The sequence below is a fragment of the Ochlerotatus camptorhynchus genome, unplaced genomic scaffold (assembly GCF_037179485.1).
Source record: "Ochlerotatus camptorhynchus isolate MF236.1 unplaced genomic scaffold, CSIRO-AGI_Acam_v1.1 ptg000575l, whole genome shotgun sequence".
Classification (NCBI taxonomy): domain Eukaryota; kingdom Metazoa; phylum Arthropoda; class Insecta; order Diptera; family Culicidae; genus Ochlerotatus; species Ochlerotatus camptorhynchus.
Genome location: NW_027041056.1, coordinates 75,653 through 99,678, shown reverse-complemented (window position 1 = coordinate 99,678; position 24,026 = coordinate 75,653). Strand labels below are relative to the sequence as shown.

At 36.9% G+C, this 24,026-nt stretch overlaps 1 protein-coding gene across 2 annotated transcripts in view; it reads left to right on the top strand.

Moving 5' to 3' along the window:
* Positions 1 to 24,026, top strand: part of fab1 (fab1 kinase) — a 78,322-nt gene that overhangs the window by 13,965 nt on the left and 40,331 nt on the right. For both annotated transcript variants that reach the window (XM_065236790.1, XM_065236792.1), the window contains exons 2-5: positions 6,115 to 6,304; positions 6,364 to 7,014; positions 18,925 to 19,659; positions 20,969 to 21,733. In XM_065236790.1, coding sequence (XP_065092862.1) covers positions 6,115 to 6,304; positions 6,364 to 7,014; positions 18,925 to 19,659; positions 20,969 to 21,733 — 2,341 coding nt within the window. The remainder of the gene's footprint in view (positions 1 to 6,114; positions 6,305 to 6,363; positions 7,015 to 18,924; positions 19,660 to 20,968; positions 21,734 to 24,026) is intronic.

The window sequence follows — 24,026 nt, the reverse complement described above, 5'->3', positions numbered from 1 at the left end:
CTGCATGATGATGATAATGTTGACAGACTGCATATATAATTCGTGATAATTAGCATTAAATCATTATTTTCATCAAGCCTGCGTAAAATCCTTCCAATATAACATTCGAATTGAAAAAAAAAATGTTTTCACGATCATACTGATGTGCATCTTTGACTTTTCCAGATGAACTTTCATAAGATCAGGGGTTGAAACAGTTGACGTTTTTTACTACACTCGCTTCGTTGTCGTGCGCGACAGTCTGTTTGTATTCGAACACTCATGCTCTACCGTCGTCTCTCGCACACAACACGAGCGGTAGAATAACATTCGAGCTAAAAGAAAATTATCAAAATAGCTATCATATGACATGTGTGATTTCGTTGTAATTCCTCAATTTGGTGTAAATCAAACCATTTCTGATCAGAAATATTATTACTAGGACATCATTGCTTGCTTTTTTCAGAATTCACACAAGCACACCATCAGCAGCTCTTCCCTAATAAAAAATTACCATAAACGAACGATAACCCAAATCATTGAACTATTCCACAAATGGTTTGGATGATACCTTGAACACGTCGTTAAGCAAATTAACCATAACATTTTTATTAGGGTTATTATGAGAAAAACTAAAATCCCTGTCCAAGGATGAGGGGCTTGATGATGATTTGTCAAGTGTCGCTATGATTTTTTTTTTGCAATTTGTTAAAATTGTAGTTTTTTTTCCAGTTCATTGATTTGAAAGGTTCATGCGAGTTAATTTCACGGAGCCGTAAATTGTAGTTTTATCATAATTTTAATATTAGCATAAAATAAAATAGTAATTTTAAATTCGCTTTTGTAATGCTAAGGTAAATAGTTTGCTTTGAGTGTAAAGTTATTTTATAAGAAACTTCTAACAGTTTTTTTTGCACTTCGAAACTTGACGGGTCATACCTCTAACATAGTAGCAGTGACAGTGTCGCATGTCCTAACAACAACTGCCTGCGACTAGTGTTCGAGGGGCCGACAGGGCTGAATACGGGTCAATACTAACAAAACTCTAACACTAACATGATCCCGAAACTAACGTTCATCCATTGCACTAATAGTTATAATGTAGTTGTACTTTCCTAATAACCCATCTATCACAGACAAACAGACATAACACTCGGTTGGACAGGTTGTTCATCGAATACGCATTTGACGGTCAATTCGAGTGTTTTTGGTTGGTGGTGCCGCCACCTGTGGCGTGCACGGTCGGTTCCCTTGCGTTTAACGTCTGCACACTAGCGCCATCTGTTCAGCGTACTATCCATCACATGATACTCAACAGATGGCGGTAGTGTTTTAGTGACTATGTTTTGTGGAGAAAAATATTAAATGTGTTATTTCTGTTTGTCTGTGCATCTATGTTTCTTTTTCGTTGTGTGTGTGTGTGTGGGTGGGGTGGGGGGGGGGGTTAATGTAACCAATACTAATACCTTTCTTTCTGTTCTTTTATTCGTTTTCTATATCTCTTCACCATCACCCCAAATCCCATCATTTTGACGAGAGATGACTTACTTGCATGGTGCATGCCCAAGTCGTACTACAGGATAATATGCTGAGCGTGGTTCTATCACAAATCGATAGAACTGAGGAATAATGAGGTAAATTCTACACAGTATTTTAAAGGAGCCAACTCTAAGCAGGTAATAATAGCAATTAATAATCAAACAACCATAAAATGGTAAGAATGAATTTATTTATTTTAAATACAGTAATGACCCGATTTTGTCAGCCCCTCCGCGCTTCAGCCTTTTTTTTCAATAATTTCACATAATCATAAATCTAAATTTTTCTCATTCGTCATTCGTCATTTAAGAGGGATATTTAAAGTATACTTTGGTGCAATAGGTTCAAGAAGATTACTGAAAAAGGGCATGGGTTTTGTAGAACATTGGAAAACATTTTCAAAAAAGGGGGCTGACAAAATCGGGACATTACTGTATTCCATTTACATTTACATGATTTATCACATATTTCCGGAGAGCTTTGAGGTAGGAGCGTAGTTGTTTTTGTAGATGGGCACGTCATTTGTCGGTTTCTCGCGAATTGGGGCTCAGTCTGGAAAAACTAATAACACAAACAGGTAGAAGAATAGTTCCTCTATGATTTGTTATAGTTTGTTTGCAGGATTGTTCTTTTGTTTGCGGGAGACCGACGATTGACGTGTTTGTTTGCAGGGGCGATTGCGCCCGGATCTCGGGGTTCTCCGGATTTATGGTCGTAATCTAATACACACAGTTGATCACAATACGAGCCTAAAAGCTGCAGTGACCTAGTGAGCACCATAGCTCGAGTCGTCTGAAAGTATTGTGTATCGCATGGAGAGCCCAACCGAGATTCTAGCCTATTGAGACTGCAGTTGGTCAACTCTCGGAAAAAAAAAAATATATGTGAAAAACTAAAATACATACAATCGTGAAGGTCTTCGGCGACAGTGTCGTATGACAGAGCCTGTCATACGACATTTTAGTTTGGTACTGTACTATGATAGCTTGCTTTGCAAGTGTCGGAGGCAAAGGCAGTCAATTATCACAGAAAATGTGTCGACTACCGTGACCGCTTACAAGACTGCATAAGATATATTCATTTCATTTCACAGCTCCATCAATGTTGTTTCGTACATATGATGTAAACAAAAGTAAATTGCTCAATTACTCAAAATAAAGATGATTTGTCACTTTATAAACCATCGAGCACCATTTTATAGTATGGTCCGTGTTGAGTAAATCAAGTTCCGTTGCGTTTTCCGTCGAAAATTATGAGTATCAATTTGTTTACCTAAAAAAGGCTAAAATGAACATTTATAGAATATTGGCATCCTATACAACCATTTCTCCATTATCACCAGCATGATACAATCTTTCCTAAGTAAATTCACTTTCATCCTAGTGGAAATCACAAATATTCACTATTTTCCGAAAAATGCAGCTGCGCAGGAGGTAACCTCTACCTGTGGGTGCAAAGTTGTTATGCATAATTTTCCATGAAAAAATCTCCGATACATACCGAAATAAAACAGTTGGTTTGCAAACACGTTTTCTTACACGATTCAAGAAAAAGTTTCCACCGGAAATTATTAGTTTTTCCTTATGTACCGATTTGCTCCAAAAATCGTCTGTTTTACTTGGAGAATTTGGAAATTATCCTCCTTCTAGTAGTTCTAACTTCGAAATGAAGGTGGCGAAAGCTTGGAAAAGTTTCACTGCAAGACGCCAATACAGAGAGAGGTTTTTCGGTAAAGGCCCAAACGCAATGTGGACGGAAGCGGAACGGAAACGGAAAGTTTGACAGTTGTCACAAATGACATCAAGATGCCTAACCGAAGTCGATTTGGTTCCAACAAGTTTTCAATCCGACAAGTTGGCTTACTCAGATCGGGCTTTTCCGCTGCCGTTGCCGTTCCGCTTCCACTGTCATTGCGCTTGGGCCTTGAATGCAGAATATCTTTTTGAAAACATGAGGGAAGAATCAAGACCCAAGCGCAATGGCGGCGGAACGGCAGTAGTAGCGGAAAAGCCCGATCTGAGTTAGCCTACTTGTCGGATTGAAAACTAGTTAGAATCAAATCGACTGCAGCTAGGCATCTTGATGTCATTTGTGACAATTGTCAAACTTGCCGTTTCCGTTCCGCTTCCGCCCACATTGCGTTTGGGCCTTCAGTCGTAGCGCGACGTCAGGTCTATGATGGTGTTAAGGCCCAAGCGCAATGACAGCGGAAGCGGAACGACAGCGGAAGCGGAACGGCACCGGAAGCGGAAAAGCCCGATCTGAGTAAGCCTATTTGTCGGATTGAAAACTAGTTAGAACCATATCAACATTGGTTAGGGTTCTTGACGTCATTTGTGACAACTGTCAAACTTTCCGTTTCCGTTCCGCTTCCGTCCACATTGCGTTTGGGCCATTACTCATGCAGGCGGGTTGAAAACTTACAAATTTTGGGCGTTGGTTGGAAATACTATCTAATATGAAGCTTTAGTGTGATAATTTATTAGCTAGAGAATGATTTAGAAGAGGGTAGGCAGATAGTTCCGTTAGAGTACGGAAGTATGTAAATTGAATAAAAGTTTAAAATGAGCGAAGGGCCATTAATGCGACAGTACAAAGTCAAACGCACACCTTTTGCCTAACCCGTACGATGTACGCGGAAATTTGGAGTATGTCTTCAAATCTACAGAATGAACTTATTCAGCGAGTTCGAAATTCGCGTTCGCTTTCCATGTAGACAAGGATCGTCGTAGAAGCTCTCGATTCCGACAAAGCGAAATTGTTGAAACGCCAGAGAGAAGCAGAAGCGAAACACCCCGAGAATTTTTTTTTTAATAATTCGTTTATTTTTCCAGGCTCATTTGCTGTAGCTTTGCGGAGCCGATATTTATTGTTTAGATAACAAAATTACTTAAAACTGACGTTAGTAAAGCGGGGGCCGATTACTCGCGGCTATCTCGAGGTTAGGGGTAAAAATCCCCGTAACGTGGGTAGATCACCTTTTCGTGGTACGTTACGGGATGTAAGATCTACCACCGATTCCTAGTCCTGACTACTTCAAACTAAGGGAACAGGATTTTTCAGTAATCCAAGGAACACATCTTAGTCCTTGTTACTTTTTATGCCTTGTTGATAGTGACAAGACTCGGCTTTGTCTACCGAGGATGATCTTGAAACAAGAAAAAAAATGAGTAAGTTGTCTTCATCTATGTGATTCCTAATCTTCTAATCATTGTTCCCTAGTTTGAAGTGGTTAAGACTAGGGTTCTGATGCATGGTCATTATCGGTGTCATACCTTAATTTTGTTGCTAAGGAATCCAATTTTGACTGACAAAGGGGCGCGCCTTTGGAGGGTGTTTCAACACTCCGAAGGGTATAAATAGCGGGACCTTTCAATTAGAGTCGGATCCTTGCGATAAATGCAAGAGTGGCAACTGTAAAAAAATCGAATACTTCATCATTTCTCAATAGTGATGGAGTAATACGACATGCACTAAACTAAGGACACGGGATATACTACAATAGATCAATTTACTGGTCGCAGCAGTGTTAGGTCCCGAACAGAGGAAAAAAAAGGGGTAACAAATTGTAACAAATAGATGGCAGGGTAGGGATTGTGAACACAAGGTTTGGAGAGCAATGTGCTCTTGATCTCAAACTAGGCGACACTCTGATGAAAAAGACAACCATGGGGGTACACCGATGGGCAGCTAACAACTTGAGGGAACACAAGATGACACTAACTACTAAATCCTCAAATCTATCCGTTTTAAAAACACATAAATTAAATTCAAATAGTAGAGATCTCGGCTCGCCAAGACATCTCCAACGGGTATCGCGGGTTGTTTTCCTCGGGCCCTGAGGGAATCTCGAGAATAAACGAAGAAATTTATTGGAAAATGCTCAAAAAGAAGCCGAGAGTTTGCAGGAGAAAATTGTTCTGCTCAAATTATAAACATTTTTAAAAGTAATCCGAACATAAACACATATTCAACTTGTAATTTCTCGTTGTAATGTGAACTGACTGAGAGAATAAAATGTTAATGATAATCAATCTTAAATTATTTTGCCATGTTTGCGGTTGTCACATGGAGTTCCAGAGAGTACGAAAACTTACTGACTTATGCATGAGCTGTGCATCCAAAGAAACGATTGCCAAACCAAGAATAATCACTGCTCTATTATTTTACAATAATTTATATGTTAAGAGAAAGGATCGTCTACGGGTTGATTTTTATTTGGCTGTGAAATTATGACCATAAATTGAGAGCTTGGTGACATTGATTAAATATTCCTATTATTACTTAGTAATGAATAGTGAGCCTAGTTGTGAGCAGTAGTTATTCATTATTATATTATAATATGTATTTATAGCCCTAGTCCTATTCACATCGGTCATATGTTCTGTAAAAAATGTATTAGTATCAAGTTCTGTTGTACGTGCCATGAGTATGCTATTCTTGATATTTTCGAAAACTTACCCTGCTGCTTATTTTAAACTAACCTTAATTTGCACAACGGTACAATAAAGCACAACACGTCGTTTTTTTTTTCTTAGGTTAAAATAACGGAGTTTTGTGGACTGGAATTTTTCTGAAAACCGATTTTTTTTTCAGAATTATAAAAACTACAAACACACTGAACTACAGAAACTTTGGATGCCAGATTCCACTTCAATTGAGTGCTATGATTGTTCAGCAAAATTCTCGACGTTTCGAAGGAAGCATCATTGTCGTTTGTGTGGTCAAATCTTCTGCACGAAATGCTGCAATCAAGTTGTACCGGGAAAAATCATTAATTGTTCTGGTGGGTAAAGGTTAACATGACACTGATAAGCAAAACTAATTATTATTTTACAATTCTAGGAGACTTAAAAGTATGTACGTATTGTTCGAAAGTAGTTTTAACTTATTTGAAATCACCAAACATTGCCGCTGATTTAAAATCCGATCTTCGGGCCTTACAAGAGGACCTATCCAATAAGCTATCCACTGGCGCACCTTCAGCTCACAGCGATGGTGATTCTTGTGTAACCAATATTCAACGTCGTAAAATCTCTGTTGGCTATCAGGAAGAACGGTTTGTATCGACTCAAACCCCAACGATGTCCAGTGCCGATAGAAAAACAATACTCCAGCAGTCAAATTCATTACGAGCATTATATGAAGAGATGATCAAAGTGCTATCAAATCAAAATCGGGGCCTTGATTTGATAGGATTCCTAATCAGTACCCAAAAGTCGTCAAATAACCGCCAAGCGATAGCAATTTTGAATGCAATGACGGAAGCTGGTTTTCTCATACCTCTATCTGTGAATATTACCCAGTCGAATTCAACCGATTCCGAGACCGATGAGATAAGTGTGCTAGCTGAATTCGACGAAAGTATGATCTACAAGTTTCTATGGATGGACGATGATGTTTCTCAAACTGGGTCGTACGAACTTGATGTGGACTTCAAGTCTAGTTCAGTACATCTAATGCGTCAAAGTAGCGATCAGGACGAGTTAACCCAAGGTAAGCATCGTTTTCTGAATGAATCAGCTATCAAATTCATCATAATCATTTCATTATCATATACACACTTAGATTGTTTTACAGGAGTAAGTATTTTTTGCTGGGTTTTTGAATTACTGAAAAACTCGGTTAAAATTCAAATGACCGTTATTCGTAAAGAATCGATAAAATCGACAAATTTTATTTTTTATCATTAAACGGGGTTAACAGAAGTAAGTCTGTAATTTTTTGCATCTTTGAATTTTACACAGATTTTTAAAATTTTAGCAAACAATCCGCAATTCAAATATTCGGTAAAAATTACTGACTGATTAACCCAAGTAACATTTCAAGTTTTATCATGGTTTTAAAGTGTTCTACAAGTCTAAATCATAGTCTTCAGAACCCTAATAAAATCTAAATTGCTACTTGGGAAGTGTGTACGCATCGGCATAAGTACCACCGACAAACCGAGATGAAACATAAATTTCACTTGGGGTTTGCTTTGGTTTTTAGACTGATGTGAAAATATTTGATAATTGATACCATATGTTTACACATCAAAGTACAAAGGGAATAGCAGGTAAACAAACCGATTATTCGATACGCCACCCTAGAATGCGTCATCGCTCCATGAAACTGTAGCATCGAAATGAACCAATGTATGCTGAAAACGGTGTGAACATTTTGTGGTGTGACAAAATTATTCTGCTGGGAATCTAATTGGGGGCAAAATATGTAATATTACGGTCGATTTAAATGTGCATCCATCCGATTCATCAAAACTATAGATACTATAGATTCCATAGAAGCACAGGTAAAGTAGAATGTAGGTAAACGCCAAACGAGCATGACGTCATCATGGACTTTTCTGCGGGAAAAGTATTTTAATAGTATGAGCACAAAAAGCTTTCCACACTCCACATTTCAATTTATTTCGCGTAAAACGGAAGAAGGGAATATAACGCAAACCACTGCCCCAGATTCATTGTTGCAAAGATTTGCACTTAATTTTGAAGTTTTGCGCACGAACGAAACAAAACAAACTGCACAACGAAAAGCTCTATGATAGTATGCACATTTTTCACGGATCCCAGTAAGATCATTTATTTTTCATGGTTGCCCAAACAACTTTTTGTGCCTCCGCTTATCTATGGAATCTATAGTATCTATAATCAAAACCATAGTATGAAGTACAAGTTTTGCTTACAAAAATCTTTGCGCCATTTTCAAATGTTACGCAAGTGTGCTTTGAGCAGAAATTAATGTCATGTCGGATTTAGTTTTAGTTTTAAGTTTTAAGATATCAATTGTTATACTGACATGCAGGTTAAAAAACCTGTTTAAAATACTTAATTGCCAAGACATGAACAATGTAAAAACACTTAGATATAATATAAAAAAAAAAAAAAAAAAAAAAAAAAAAAAAAAAAAATGTCATGTCGGTTTATCGGCGTAAGTACTACATAACGACATCATTCTTGTAAATAGGTAGGGGAAATGGCTCTTATGTTGGCCTATGGACCTAAGATTGTGCCCATCGCTAAAAATATGCTGTTTATCAATTTTATCTAGATGAACGCGTCATTGGGACGGTACTAATGGATATTATTGGTCGCTATTGAAAATTTAGTCGATTGCTGAATTTACGTATGGACCCAAATTAGGAGCATTTAGACCGACGTTACATCCATTTCCCCAATCATATTTTTATTGGCACGAGGACATATTAAAGTGCTTGATCGCTCACGGTAGGACCCGATTTTCTATGTTGTGTTATAATTAATTAAAAGAGATAGATTTATTGGCCATCCTGAAAAGACGGAGGCATTAAACTACTGTCAAACAGGGTAACACTTGTGTGGATTTATCGTTTTTGTTGATTAATATATTAATAAGCATAAATATCAACGTCTCTCACGCGAGCATTTGTTGTCTACACTCTGTTTATTGTGTCTGACAATTGAAAAGTCCAAAACGTTAAATTTTCATTGTTTTTTTTTTAACATAATCAATAGTCTGTAGTCTGAACGTACTATTGGGATGCAATTGATTTTTGAGAATTTATTCTTATTGTCTCGCCCCAACTTACGATTTACGATGTTTGAAGGCGAGGTGATTATAAGACTTATAATCACCTCGCCTTCAAACATCGTAAATCGTAAGTTGGGGCGAGACAATAAGAATAAATTCTCAAAAATCAATTGCATCCCAATAGTACGTTCAGACTACAGAGTTCTAACATGTTATAGCGCTATATTGATGGTGGTTTCTGTGTTGCAATTATTTGACAACCGTTATAACAAAAGTGTGCGTGAGACCGCGCGCTACCTTTTTAAGTAGTTGTGATATCGCGATACCTTTTTGTTTCTTCTTCTTCTTCGTTTTTACGTATGGATGTTGGATTTTAGTGTTCGTGAGATTGCGCTTGGAGATCTCTATAACATGTTATAACCATAGAGGTAACTCTAAGACCACTGGGTCTCGAAGAAAATCATTATTATTTTTGGCTCACTCAGTACCAGAACAACGGTCCCAAGCAGTCCCAAGCTATTTCACTCACCCCTGCATGTTCTGCATGAATCCACACACCCCTGATGTTATCTGTCAAACTTTCATAGCGAATCAAAACAAACATAGTGTAGTAATAGAATTTCAACTAGAATGGGGTACGCCATAGAAGTACTTGGGACCAATAGGCTACTCAAGCAGCGAATCAGTTTAAAATCGTTAGTTTCCACCTGTTATAACTCTGTAGTCTGAACGTACTATTAATTCCAGTTTCTAATGGTAAATACTATTCAGTATAAAAATATTTAAAGACAGATCTGAATTTACTGGAAATCCATATAAGGTGATTCAAGAGACGTTTCTCAGTGGAACTGACAGCTAGAAATATAGAGTGTGTGAGTGATCTGGTGTTAATGGTGTTGAATGTAAACATAAACAAAGTAGAAATTCATATGAGAATAAACTACCAGTTCTACTTTGATCTGTCAAAAGTTCTTGGTAAACAAAAAAGTCAGCTGATCGCAACTGTCTCGGGGACAGCCTTATTCAGATTTGATAACCAGCCAAACGAACTGCTGGGACAAGATCAGCAAACTCATGGTCTATTGGTTTGCTGCAAATCAGCTTGCAATTTGTGTTACTGAAGATTACAGTTAACATAGACTTCTCTGCCAACATTAGTATTAGTGAGCAGTTTCACTACTACATGCGTTTTACTGGTTGAAAATTTAAAAAAAAAATTGCTGTCAAGTCGAACACTTTGACAGCTAATTTCGTGGTTGAAAATAATAAACAAATCGATTTCTCATGGCAAGATTGTATTAGTGAGATCATGCGTCGAGAAGTCAATGAGCAATGTGCTAGAAATCAGCAAAGAACTGAGCTGTGCGTGTGTTTAGCGTCACAGGCAATCAAGTGCCTTCCCGCATAAATGTGAACCATTCCTTGACCTTACCAAAAATGGTTAAACATTGTTTATAATCCCTGCTAAACTTTAACTGAAATGGTTACGGAACTTTACATGAACGTTTGTGTGATAAAGTTTTAACCTTATGTATTAGGTTTTTTGGAAGTGAACCTTACAAATAATGGGTTGTTAAGAAGCATTACCATTCCAAATTCTTGTTTTGTCCATACATTTTCGGAAAAGGAATGGATCACATCATTCGAGCAGTTTAAAATGACGTTTCCTACCACTCGAACTTTAACGTGCAACAATATTTTGATACTTTTTCTTCTACAACCTCGAGAAAATAGGGTCTTATTTGTAATATGCTTGAAAAATCTGGAATTTATTGTTTCATTTGCGTAAAATCGCTGGTAGAAGGTCGTCTCAAAACTACTCGACAATATGATTAATTATATTAAAACCTTTTTATTTATGATTTGAGAAATTTAATGATAATGGTTATGGAAGGCAGTAAGGTCAATTGATGGTTTTGTAACATCGATCAACTTTATGTGGAATATATCGCGAATAGGTTGCCTGTAAATTAATGATTACCAATTCGCGATATATTCCACGTAAAGTTGATCGACAATACAAAACCATCCATGAACTTTACTGACTACCATAACCATTACCATTAACATACTCAAACCATAAGTAAAAAGGTTCCAATATAGTTTTCTTTCCGAAAATGTATGGAGAAAACAAGAATTTTGAATGGTAATGGTTCTTAACGAGGTTCTTAACAACCCATTATTTGTAAGGTTCACTTACAAAAAAAAACATAATACTTAAGGTTAAGGTGATTCCCTGTGGTGTCCTTTTTCGTGTTACACTTCGCAATTTCACATGTAAAAATAATAAAGTTTCTGTGAATGCACGTAGCTGAAACTACTACTTCTTTAGTTATTTGTTTGTATTACTTCTGCGTGAAGTTAACGATTTGCATAGTTGAAGATGCTAATTTCGAATAACAGGCTAAATAAAGTGGTAATTTTTATACGATAGATGAAGAGATGAAAGTATAGAGTTTATAGTTTCGTTATAGTACGGCAGTGTGAAAATTGTATTTATGGAGTAGAAAGCGAGCAAGGACAACTTTTTAGGATTAGGTTTGATCATCTCTCTTTACCAAACTCCCCCGTTGGAGAGGGGATTTGTACCTTCCTAAAAAGTTGTCCTTACTCGCTTTCTACTTTTTAAATACTATTTTCACACTGCCGTACTCTAACGGTACTATCAACTCTATACTTTCATCTCCTCATCTATCGTATAAAAATTACCACTTTAGTCTGTTATTTGAAATTAGCATCCTCAACTATACTTCTTGTTGTTTGCTGCGGAGAAGCAAGCAATGTCTGAAATTTGCAGATGTATAAACCTAGTATATCTTGAGTTGTGTGCCTTTGAAATTGCTAGATGTGATGGAAAATTTGCTTCTACAAGGAAACACCTAAAAACTTTATCACACAAACGTTCATTTTTTTTTTTTTTTAATTCTTTATTTAAGAGATTTTTAGCCGAAGGCTAGTTCATCTCTACACAAACGTTCATGTAAAGTTTCATAACAAGCGGCGCCGGTGGTGTAGTGGTATGCGTGATTACCTCTCACGCCAGCAGGCCTGGGTTCAATCCCAGTCGGCGCCTGTTCTGAGGTATGACATCTCTGATCACGCCTTCCTTCGGAAGGGAAGTAAAGCCGTTGGTCCCCGGTTCATGAGTTGATGGATCGATAGGTTGGGTCCAGGTGTGGGAGCTGCCTTCCTGGCGTCGGTAGCATTGGTGCTCAGCACGGAAAACAAGATCGACGGAAAACAAAACCAAAGGAAAAAAAAAGTTTCATAACCATTTCAGTTAAAGTTTAGCAGGGCTTATTAACAATTTTTAACCATTTTCGATATGGTCAAGCAATGGTTCGCGTTTATGCGGGTTTGCACAAAAGTAAAAATGGGTATCTAGAGGTTCCGAAAGTTTCCATCTCAAATTCATCGATGATTTATTGTTCCACTTGGTAAGTTGCCCAGTAACAACTAAAAATACTCAGAGGGAGAGATGGTCGGAGAAAACAAAATACAATTCGGCAGCAGGGATTTGTACCTAAATTATCTTGCAACCCTTGCTAGAAGCTAGCATTTCACATAACTTTTATTTTTGATTCGGCTTACGTGCCAAATAATAATTGATTGCATCGCAATATTTTGCACACTTCTTGGTGCTATTAATTAACCAACTAAGATCAATTAAACAATAGAGTTTTGAATAGAATATTGTTTTTGATTCCAAAAACTAGTTGAATTTGCGAAGCACATGCAAAATAAAAGCGATTGAATATCTATTTGATTACAATACTCTCAAATATGACCTAGTAAGAAAAAGAAATCCTCTGAAAATTCTAGTGGGAATGTTCGATTGGCTCAGATGTTGACAGTTCATTTGGCTCAAAACATTCTCTCGGCCCATCTCTCCCTCTGAGTATTTCTAGCAACAACAATCGTCATGAACCATGCTCCCTGCTGAAGAATTCTTCCTCGAGGACCTAGAAGAGGAGCTAGAAGACCCGAGAGAACACCCAGCTGTGATAGATAGAGTTGATGTGGAATAATAATGATAAATAAAAGATAACTATATTTGAAGGCGCAACAATTTGAGCATTACGTTAAGTAATTAAACATTAAATATGACTAGAATCTAGTTAACTTGAAAGATGGTAGAAGTACAGAATTTCAAAGATGGTAGAGGTGAAAGTAAAGAAGAGAATAGAAAAACAAAATATTACTTTGTGAGGGGAAACCGCTGTGTCGGTCAGCGCTGGGTAAAGTAAGGGAAATTACGTAGGGTATAAATACGGCAACCTAAGCTCGTTAAAACATTCAAAACAGACCTGATAGGACTAGGAACTGTAACTAATAATAATTGAAATTCAAAAGAACTAAAGTTGAAAAGACGCATCTGTGTCACTTGATAAGTAATATATGTAAACCACACAAATACAAGAAATAAAGATCATTTAAAGTAAAAAAAAAGTCGTTAAAACATTCTTGTGACGCATTTTAAGGGCGACGGACAAGCAGCAGCAATAGCAGTAGCAAGAAAAGCAGCACAGGAACAAAGCAGCAGCAGTCAGCAGAAGCAGCACCAGTGGAATCAGGACAGCCGAGATTCGCGTAGCTGTGACCGAGGCTGGAAACCAGCATATAAAAATTAAATTGAATTAAAAACTATCTACATTAACAATTAAACATTAAAAAATGTATGTTATATTAGGTCCATGCATGGGAATAGTCGCGTTTGAAATTGACGCACAACAATTTCTTGTCGCACATCAAGAATCCATCCAGTCCCGACTCTCTACTCTACACTGAAGCAAAAGAACGCAAGAATTCCATAACAACCACTTATGAATTTTAGCCACAACACATCGGTACGAATTGTATTTATGTGCCTTTTGGAAAATAATTTCGAGAAAAAATTATTAAACGGACCCGTATAAATGCGAACCATAACTTGACCTTACCGAAAATGGTAGAAACGACGGAGTGACGTGGATATTGTTCCGCCGGTTTTGTCGAGCTTGAAACACTTGCCTACGTAAGTTTCCGGACACTTTACTTCGATTTCGCTGCTTATGGGCCGTTTTCAGTTGAGTTTGTCGAGTGTAAACAAGAAAAAAAGGACTTGCTAAAATTTGTTCACCCTAATTCTATATTGCTGAGATAAACATGCTTTTGAATTTTATTCTAACATAAATATTTTAGTTTTAAACATGTTTTCAAATTACTTTGAATAATTTATATGTTTAGAGTATAAAAAATTATATTTTTGATTTAAATGAACAAAATTCGCTTCCGTGTGGTTTGAGAACTTTAATGGTAATGGTTATGGTAGTCAGTAAGGTCCATTGATGGTTTTGTATTATCGGTCAATTTAATGTGGAATATATCAGGAATAGGTTATCATTAATTTATAGGCAACCAATTCGCGATATATGCCACATAAAGTTGATCGATGTTACAAAACCATCCAAGGACCTTGCTGACTACCATAACCATTACCATTGAAGTTATAAAACCATAAATAAAAAGGTTCTAATAAAGTTCTCTTTCCGAAAATGTATGGAGAAAACAAGAATTTTTAATGGTAATGGTTCTTAACAACCCATTATTTGTAAGGTCCACTTCCAAAAAACCATGATACATAAGGTTAAAACTTTATCACACAAACGTTCATGTAAAGTTCCGTAACCATTTCAGTTAAAGTTTAGCAGGGATTCCCTAATAAAAATTGTATGGTTAATTTGCTTAACGACGTGTTCTGGGTATCATCCAAACCATTTGTGGAATAGTTCAATGATTTGCGCTATCGTTCGTTTATGGTTATTTTTTATTAGGGTTATAATCAATTTTTCAGCATTTTTGATAAGGTCAAGTAATGGTTCGAATTTATGCGGGGAGTAACGCTGGAACCAAATATATTATATTAACAATATGATCCACTCTTTCGCTTAGCTAGCGAACCGATTTTTTAGCGATGAAAGCGCCGCTGTATTCAAAAAGGTTACCAATGTATTTGTTTATCTTCACGAGGGGTAAAATTTGAAAGGTAAAGGTAAAATACAAATGAAAATTTGTATAATATTATAAGGCTGTGTTCCATTTGGTGAATTTTCACTCAAATTTGACAGATGGAAAATACTCAAATAAACCTGCTATTTCAGCAGACTTATTTCTGACAGACAAGGAATCAACTTTGACAGACGCTTTCCCCAGACAACCAGAAGTCGTATAACAATGTACAGACAGGATCGTAAATTGCTACAGTTTAAGTCAAAATCGCATATAAGAATGGCATACCTCGCATTATGTTTAAGTTAAATCGTATAGAATGCAGATTTCCGACTTATATGCGATTACTTATTTTTCCGTCGTACTGTATCACAAATTAAATCGGATGACATCGTAGGACTTTTCAAAATGAATTTGTTATTACAGATTAAATCGCGTATGATGTTGAATCAACTCGTTCAAAATTAAATTAAAATATGCACGTATATGGCCTCCACTTTTGTACGTATAAGCCATTTATTTGCATTCTATACGAGTTGTTTGTTTGTATATATGTTTGTATAGCACGAAAACAACTTTGAATATACGTGCATTCTAGTTGTCTGGGTCTCGAAAATCGGCCGATCAACAACAGAGGGATTTTCGAATATTTTAATTTGGAAACAACCGTATGTATTTTAGCATATTATTTCATTTGATGACAACAGTGTCACGCAGTGGCGTTTCAATAACCTCAATTTACCTGTGCACCAACACTCAAAACATAAACAATTATTAAAATATTGCTTGGTATGGAGTAAACTAGAAGATTAACGGCGGTAAGCTCCAACTCGGATTAACTTTTAATACCGTCCCTGTTAGTATGATCTACAAAATATTTGCTTAAAGTCGCGTTGATTCACTCTGATGTCGACATCAAAGCCACCGGACATTCTTGATCGGGATTTAATCCGAGGATAATACCGGTTGGAGCTTACCCATAAGTGTATTTTTCAACCGATTCGAGTATGAATATAGCATTAATGACGGTAAGCTTCAACTCGGATTAACTTTGAATCTCGTCCCTGTTAGGATAATCTGCAAAGTATTTGCTTAGAATCGTGTTGATTTACTCTGATGTCGACATCAAAGCAGCCGGACAGTCTTGATCGGGAAATAATCCGAGGATAATACCAGTTGGAGCTTACGACCATAAATCTAGTTTTGAAAGTTGGTGCAATTTTAGATGGTCAGAAAATTTCACGTTATCGAATCAATTTACGATAAATCTTTTTTCATCTCTTGCATGTAAATCGCTCTTCAACATTTTGCAGGCCATTCCGTCTCGCATGCAGAGTCGGTCAAGACGTACTGGTCTCGTTGTACGACACTATAGTTCGATATTTTTTGAGTTTTTCCCCACGCGAGGGTTTTTTTTTTCTCACCAAAGTTAGTTGGCATAGTGTATAGACAACAAGTGCGCGAGTGAGGAAGCCGTTAACCATACGCCGAGCGCTTTGATTACGGTCCAACTTTAATCATCATCATCGCAACACCAACATCAGCAATATCATCACCACTATCGGCACATCACACCATCGATAGCAACCACGAAATTGCCTACCGAGTGGACCGAGGCACACCAGCTACGAGGTTATTGACCCATTATTGGGTCAAACAATTTCATCTCTCCAGTCTGCTGCCGCCTCAGTGTAGAAGGTATAAATCGTGTCGCTGTTGTTTTGTTCTCGCCAGTATTGCATCTCCCTTGTTCCTTTGGTCAAATATTAGGCTGGTGCATAATTAGGGTGATCCAAACATTTTGTAAATAGTATTTTTTTATATTTTTTTTGATTTTTTTTTATTTTTTTTTCGTTTTACTCTTTAGTAGAGTGAAACTATATATATATATATATATTTTTTTACCTTATTTTTATATATTTTTTTACTTTCTATTTTTGATATTATTTAAAATTACTGTAATTATTTGTAAAAAATTTACCAAAAACACGTTCAGACTACAGAGTTATAACATGTTATAGCGCTATCTTGATGGTGGTTTCTGTGTTGCAATTATTTGACAACCGTTATAACATGTTATAACTCTCCAGTTTGAACAAGGCATTTCCTCTATGGTACAACGGTACTACAAAAAAAATAAGAACAATAAATACGTGTGCTCATTATTTTCGTCCATGTTTTCTTTATAGTTCAACTGAGCATCTATTATTCACGGAACCCCTTTGGATACGGTTGTGTTTGTTCTCTGTTTTGTGCGTGCGTTCGCTTTCATAGTTTTCGGCTGCATTTGCCGGATTAGCGCTGGCACTCTGCCTCCCGGACGGTTATACGTGTGTAAGTGGTGGTTTTCTCGCTTTCCGAGAAGTTTTAGAATCGAGAAAGAAACATGATTCATCATGTTTGCAAAATTGCAAGTATCAGAAGATTTGGCGCTGCGTGGTTTGATTGTTTCTCCCGGACCAGAAATTTGTGGCATCGCGAGTGTACCAAAAGTGCTTCTGAACGTGTTTCGCAGTTGGGTGTGGTGAAATTCGTGGTTGTTTTCAGTGAAAATTCAGTCAAAATTCCGTATCACAAATTTGCTCACCGAGTTCCCTTTTTTTTGCCGTTCGACGACATCGGGAATGCGCTCCCGGAAATATTAATTTGGTGAGTACGTTCCAGTTGAGGATTGTTCTTGTACATTTCTCGATTGCATTTTCGAGGGGACGTGTCTGCTTTTGTGGGCGGTGCGTTTGATGGTCGGTTTGGTAGTATCCTTTTAAATATAATGTCTCATGTCCAAATAACCTCGATTTTCGGTCTATTGATTTAATACTTTAGTATTATATTTTCAAAACATATACAATGATGAATTATGTCATTTCATGGCACATAAAACAAACAGTGTGTGTATAGGACCCAACAATCTAGGTTATTTGTATTTTGTAAAACATCTTACTTCATTTTACTTCATATTTTATATACATTATATATCACATGACTATATATAAATTCATAATGTACATTACAATAAATACTGGGACGGGAGGGAGCATCAGGGCATCATTGAAGTTGTAACTGGACAATGGAGTGGAGTGCCAACCGGAGTCTAGGAGGGAATGTGTACTGTCATTTTAGATAGTTACATTTCACTCCAACAGTTGCAATGAATTTGACGCGCTCTTCTTAAACAAACCATCCCGTGGAAAGCTTAACATGTATTGCGAATTTCGTTATTCATTTTGTTGGATCATATTGTTGGAAGGAGATTCTCTTATTCCCGCGGGTTTCGCGTAAGTGCCTCTGCTACGGGCCCGTCCAACACTTTTTGGCCCTTAATACAGCAGTATGTTGAATTCAGAATGATGATGGAATTTGATCTTGCTTTTGAGTGGAGCCGCATGCAGGGCAAGACCCAAGCTAGGATGGTGGCTACTTACATACATACATATAGTTCAACTGAGCATCTATTGAAGACAATTAAATGGCTATTGATTTAAACAAAAACTTGTTTAATGGATTCGATAATTGTAGACTGTATTGTATTTTTTTTCTTCAAAAACACATTTTTGCATTTCAAAACAACAAAAACACTTCTAGGAAGGAATGGGTTAAAGTTTAGTAATGAGATCTACATCATAGATTAAACATACTTGATCGATTTTTAAGCTTTTCATTCCTGTTGTGTGATATAATTTAAGGATAATGTATTCCATATAATGAGAGAGAGAAGGATTAGTATTTTCCATTTAATTCCACTACTTTATTTGCTTATCCTTGACAAGCAAATTGTCAAGGATAAGCAAATGAAGTAGTGGAATTAAATGGAAAATACTAATCCTTCTCTCTCTCTCATTATACAGGTATTCCACTAAGACGCCCACATTCATCAGGTATTCCATATGTTTCTTTCTCTTGTAATTGCAGAAATAATTCCACCTTCCGCGCCTGATGACATCAAGCTGTATTACAATTATCGAGAAGCTGAAATGGAAAATTCTCTCATGGCATCATCAGGAGCAAAAGCACTATTGGAATCGTTTTGCGCGCACGAAGACCTGCTACTAAATCAGCTGCTTAGAAGCGAAAATATGGACCCAAAGTGGGCGAAAACATTAATTCCAATTGCAGCCCGCGTTGCAAATACTGTTCGACCACAGGTATGTGGCTTAGTGGATGCGATGGACATTCGAAATTATGTATTTTTCAAAAAAGTACCTGGAGGCAAACGCCATGAAACCCAAATACTAGGTGGTGTTGCTTTTTCAAAAAATGTCGTTCACAGACAGATGATGTCCCGGATCGAGAAACCGAAAATATTGCTTCTACAGTGCGCCATCGCATATCAGCGTGTTGAAGGAAAATTTGTTAGTTTTGATACATTGATGTTGCAGGAGCGTGATTATCTCAGAAACAAAGTTACAAAAATTCTCAGTCTTGGCCCTAATATTGTGCTGGTGCATAAAAATGTAGCTGGAATTGCGCAAGACATGCTGCGAAACAATGGGATAACACTGGTACTAGATGTCAAGCTGTGCGTGATGGATAGAATTGCACGCTGTTTGGACTGTGATATACTGACGTCGGTTGATTCTAACGTGGGGCAGCCTAAATTGGGAACATGCGATACATTCCACATACAGACATTTTACGATGAACAGGGTGAGTATAGCGCTTGTAACATACCAAGCATATTTATACCTTCTAAATAGCCAGTTGACCCATAAGCATTGGCTAAAACAGGGTGGAGATTAATGTAGCTTCCATTAGAATTGTTACTACAATTGTTTATTTTCTTTACACATTACGATTGTTCGCTAATTACCTAATTGAGAAAATCGCAAAATAAATTCAGCCCCCTTTGGGATATTTCTCTTTATATAGTACAGTTTTTTTGTCGGTCTATGATTTTAAATTTTGCTGAAGTCTATGATATCGAAAAATTTTTAATGTTCTAAAAGAGTTTCGAACATTTATCTAATGGCTTTGTTCGAACTATACATCCCTTGTGACATGTTATAATTATTATTGACAGCCATGTCTGAAGTTAAAGATATAAACAAATTAAACTGCCAAATTTCTTACATACATACACATTAGACTGATGCATAATTTGAAATTTTCGCTCCACAGTGCTCAAACGGTTTCAAATCAGGTCCTGATTAGCCTCCCAAAATTTCAACTCATTTGGTAAGAAACTGACTTGGCACAAACTATTCGAAGTTTATATGGAAATTACTATGGGAAAACCAAACTTTTTGTTCATTGCCTTCTACCCATTTTCCATATTTCTTTTTAGAAAATTTCAATAACTATTCTTACGGGAAAATTTCTAAGCTACAACTTAGCGGAATATCGTTTGGCTATTCTTCGCACCAGAAACACCAATGTTGCCTGCTGTACAGTTGAATGAGCATAATCATAAGACATCAGTGACTTGAATCATTAATAACTTTTGTTCCTTACATTTGATCGAAAAGTGGTTTTCAACAAAGTTGTAGCTGAGAAAATTTGCTACAATCACTGCTATCATCATTTTTTAAAGCAAAGTAATGTGGTGAATTGTTAGATATGAACAACAACATAAGTTTTCCCATAGTATTTCCTATATAAACTTGAAATGGTTTGTGCCAAGTCAGTTTCTTACTAAAGAAGTTCAAGTTTGGGAGGCTAAGCAGGACCCAATTTAGAACCGTTTAAGCACTGTGGAGCGAAAATTTCAAATTTTGCATAAGTCTAATACACATACATACATGGATTACACATACACATACATACATGGATTTTTTCAAGTATTCCCAACTTCCCGTGTCGCGTTCTTGAATCATAGGAGAGATGAACTAGCCTTCGGCTAAAAATCTCTAAAATAAAGTAAAAAAAGTTGAATCATAGAATATTAACTATGAGCAGCGCAAATCAGTGGTGTCCGGTTAGCTAGTCATAAATCAAATCAAATCCTTTCCAATTCCAGGTTCATCAAAAACGCTTATGTGTTTCGAGCGTTCATACAGCCCACGAGGATGTTGCGTGTTGCTTCGAGGAGGTAGTAAGAGTGAATTGGTGAAGATAAAAAAAGTCTTATCGATGTTGTTATTTGCACGTTATAACTGGCGCTTGGAATTGGCGTACCTGTGTGACGAGTATGCCCGACCTCCATCTCCCAGATCAAGCATTTTTGAATCAAAGGAGACAAGTCCTTCAGAAGAATTCAAAACATGTAGTGAAAACCAGTCGAAGAATACATCGGTTGTCAAGAAAGTTGACGAAGGCATTAAAAAAGCTAATATTAACATTGAAAATGTTCGAGACTTTTCGGATCCACTGCGAGCTGTCGATATTTCGCCCAGTGATTTTGAGTCGGAGAGCTCTTTTGAATTAGCAGTGGAGACGCCTTTTGATAATCGCTTCAGAACCGCTCTTAGCAGCACTATCCTGTCTGTTAGCCCGTTTTTTAATTTTCCTCTACCGTATTTGGAAACCGAAAACGGACGCAAATGTCCTTTACGCTGTTACTTTCCCAACGAATTATACTATTCCAAACAATGGAGTGATCGGATATATGACAGACAATTTTCTATTGACGCGAACCCTAGCGAACCAATTGATGCTGTTGAACTCTCACCACCACACGATTTTACCATGTATAGAATCATATCTCCTTTAGATACTAAAGAGGTGCAGACAATGCTAGCAAATTTTCGAGCTTCCGGTGGCCGATACCCAAAACAATCAACAAGTAAGTACCCAAACTAGCAATCGCTAAAATATTTTACCCATCTTTTTATACTGAACAGTATAAATTACATTTTTGTTGCTCATGAAAAACTATATAAAATGCTTCTAAAAATATCTACCCTATTTACAAAGATTATAAAAAAATGTTGGTCAACCATATACCTATCAGTGCTCTCTTAGCTGTCGACACAGGCAGCTGTGTGTTTTTTTATTCGATGCGGGTCATGCGATATGTTATTCGATAGCAACTATTGTTGTGGTGCTGCTCATTAATTCGTTCGCTTCTGTCGTTGCCCCGTTGGAAGCAAACAACTGGAGATGGCGGTGGAAATAAAGCTGACTGTTAGATTCAACTTCGCACACGTCAATGGACGAAATTGCGACTTTTGTGAAAGCGCTGGACATGGATCTCACTCAGATGATCACTACATACCGTATGGTCGAGGAAAAATCTATGTTAATCAAGTTCAAATCAAATCATTGCTTATTGTACAACCGTGGATAATTAATTTTCCATTATTTCGATGGAAGCCATGTAACGTGGGAAGATCACCTTTTCGTGGTACGTTACGGTTTGTAAGATCTGCCACAGATTCCTAGTCTTTACTACTTCAAACTAGGGGATCAGGATTTTTTAGTAATCAAAGGAACACATCTTAATCTTTGTTACTTATGCCTTGTTGACTGTGACAAAACTCGGATTTGAAACAACGAAAAAAAAAGTTAGTATTCATCTATGTGATTCCTAATTTTCTACTCGTTGTTCCCTAGTTTGAAGTGGTTAAGATTAGGGTTCTCATGCATGGTCATTGTCGGTGTCATTGCTTAAATTTGTTACTAAGGAATCCAATTTTGACTGACAAAGGGGCACACCTGTGGAGGGTGCTCTCACTCTTCGAAGGGTATAAATAGCGGGACCTTTCAATGGATCAATGAAAATGCTAAGGTTTTGACATAACTATGCTGTGGCTACCACAGTATTTTACATTTGGTCGTCCATATACAGAAGCGCCAAAAGCATGCTGTGGTGGGTTCAAAACTTGACCATATAAAATGATCAATTAGAATCGATTCCTTGCGATGAATGCAAGAATTACAACTATATCCAAACCGAATACTTAATCATTTCTCAATAGTTATTGATGCATGCTCTAAACTAAGGACACGGAATATACTACAATAGATCAAATTACTGATCGCAGTGGTTTTATGCCCCGAACAGAGAAAAACATATTCGGTGGAAAATCAGTTGAGGTACACGAAACGAAAATTAATTATTTTATTCATGTGTTTCACTTATACCTACATTTTTGCCAAAACATCAGCCGTATACATTCCGTAAGACAAACCACATAGGTCCTATAAGAATGCATAAACGGTATGTTTGACCATTTATAGTATACATTTCATTTGACACATGATCTTCATTAACTATTTTGCAAGGCGTCTGCTTATAGTTGGCTTATACAGAGGGACCGACATTTCAGGATTATCCCATTTTTACCAAAATCTCTCATAAAATTTGCGTGATCTAATTGAAAGGGGATTTTATTTGTGTGATCGAATTGAAAGAGGGAGTGATTTTCATAGATATAATACTAGAAACGCGGATGAAATAAGAACACCACATTTGCCTGTGCTTCACAAAATTCATTATATTTTAAAGGAATAAATGTTTTCAATTCGATGTCCAGACACATTAAACGTGTAACCACACTTACGGAATTTAAGAAACATTGCATTTCACACGTTAAAGCTGTCTTTTGAACAGTTATCTAATGATTTTTTTTAATTAATTATCAAATTATGTATCTTGACGAAGTTTTTAACGGATTATTTTATATGGATAGCTGTCATAACGACTTTTTAATAATTATTGTAGCACGAAAAAAATATTGTGTTCGCCACGATAGTAATGATGGATTTTTAATATTTAATTTAATAGTAATAGATTAAAAAAAAAGTAGTCTACAAAGGTTTGAGCCTTGCGTGCGTATTACGGATATAGAGGACTGAATTTAAAATTTGAACAAAAAAAAAATGCGATTTTGAAGCTGTTCCGTGCGAAACAAGCTATAGTAGCTTCCAAAACACAACGCAAACGATCGTCATTCAAACCACCCATCGTGGCAACAACGCACTCCAGGTAGAATTTTAAGGACACCGAACGAGAAGGGAGAAGCACTATATACTTCTCTTCAACATGCTGCTGCCTGCTGCTCGCCGTAGCGCACGGCAGGCAAGTATATAGGACCAAAAGTAGCAAAATACGATAGGACGACTGCTATAAAAGC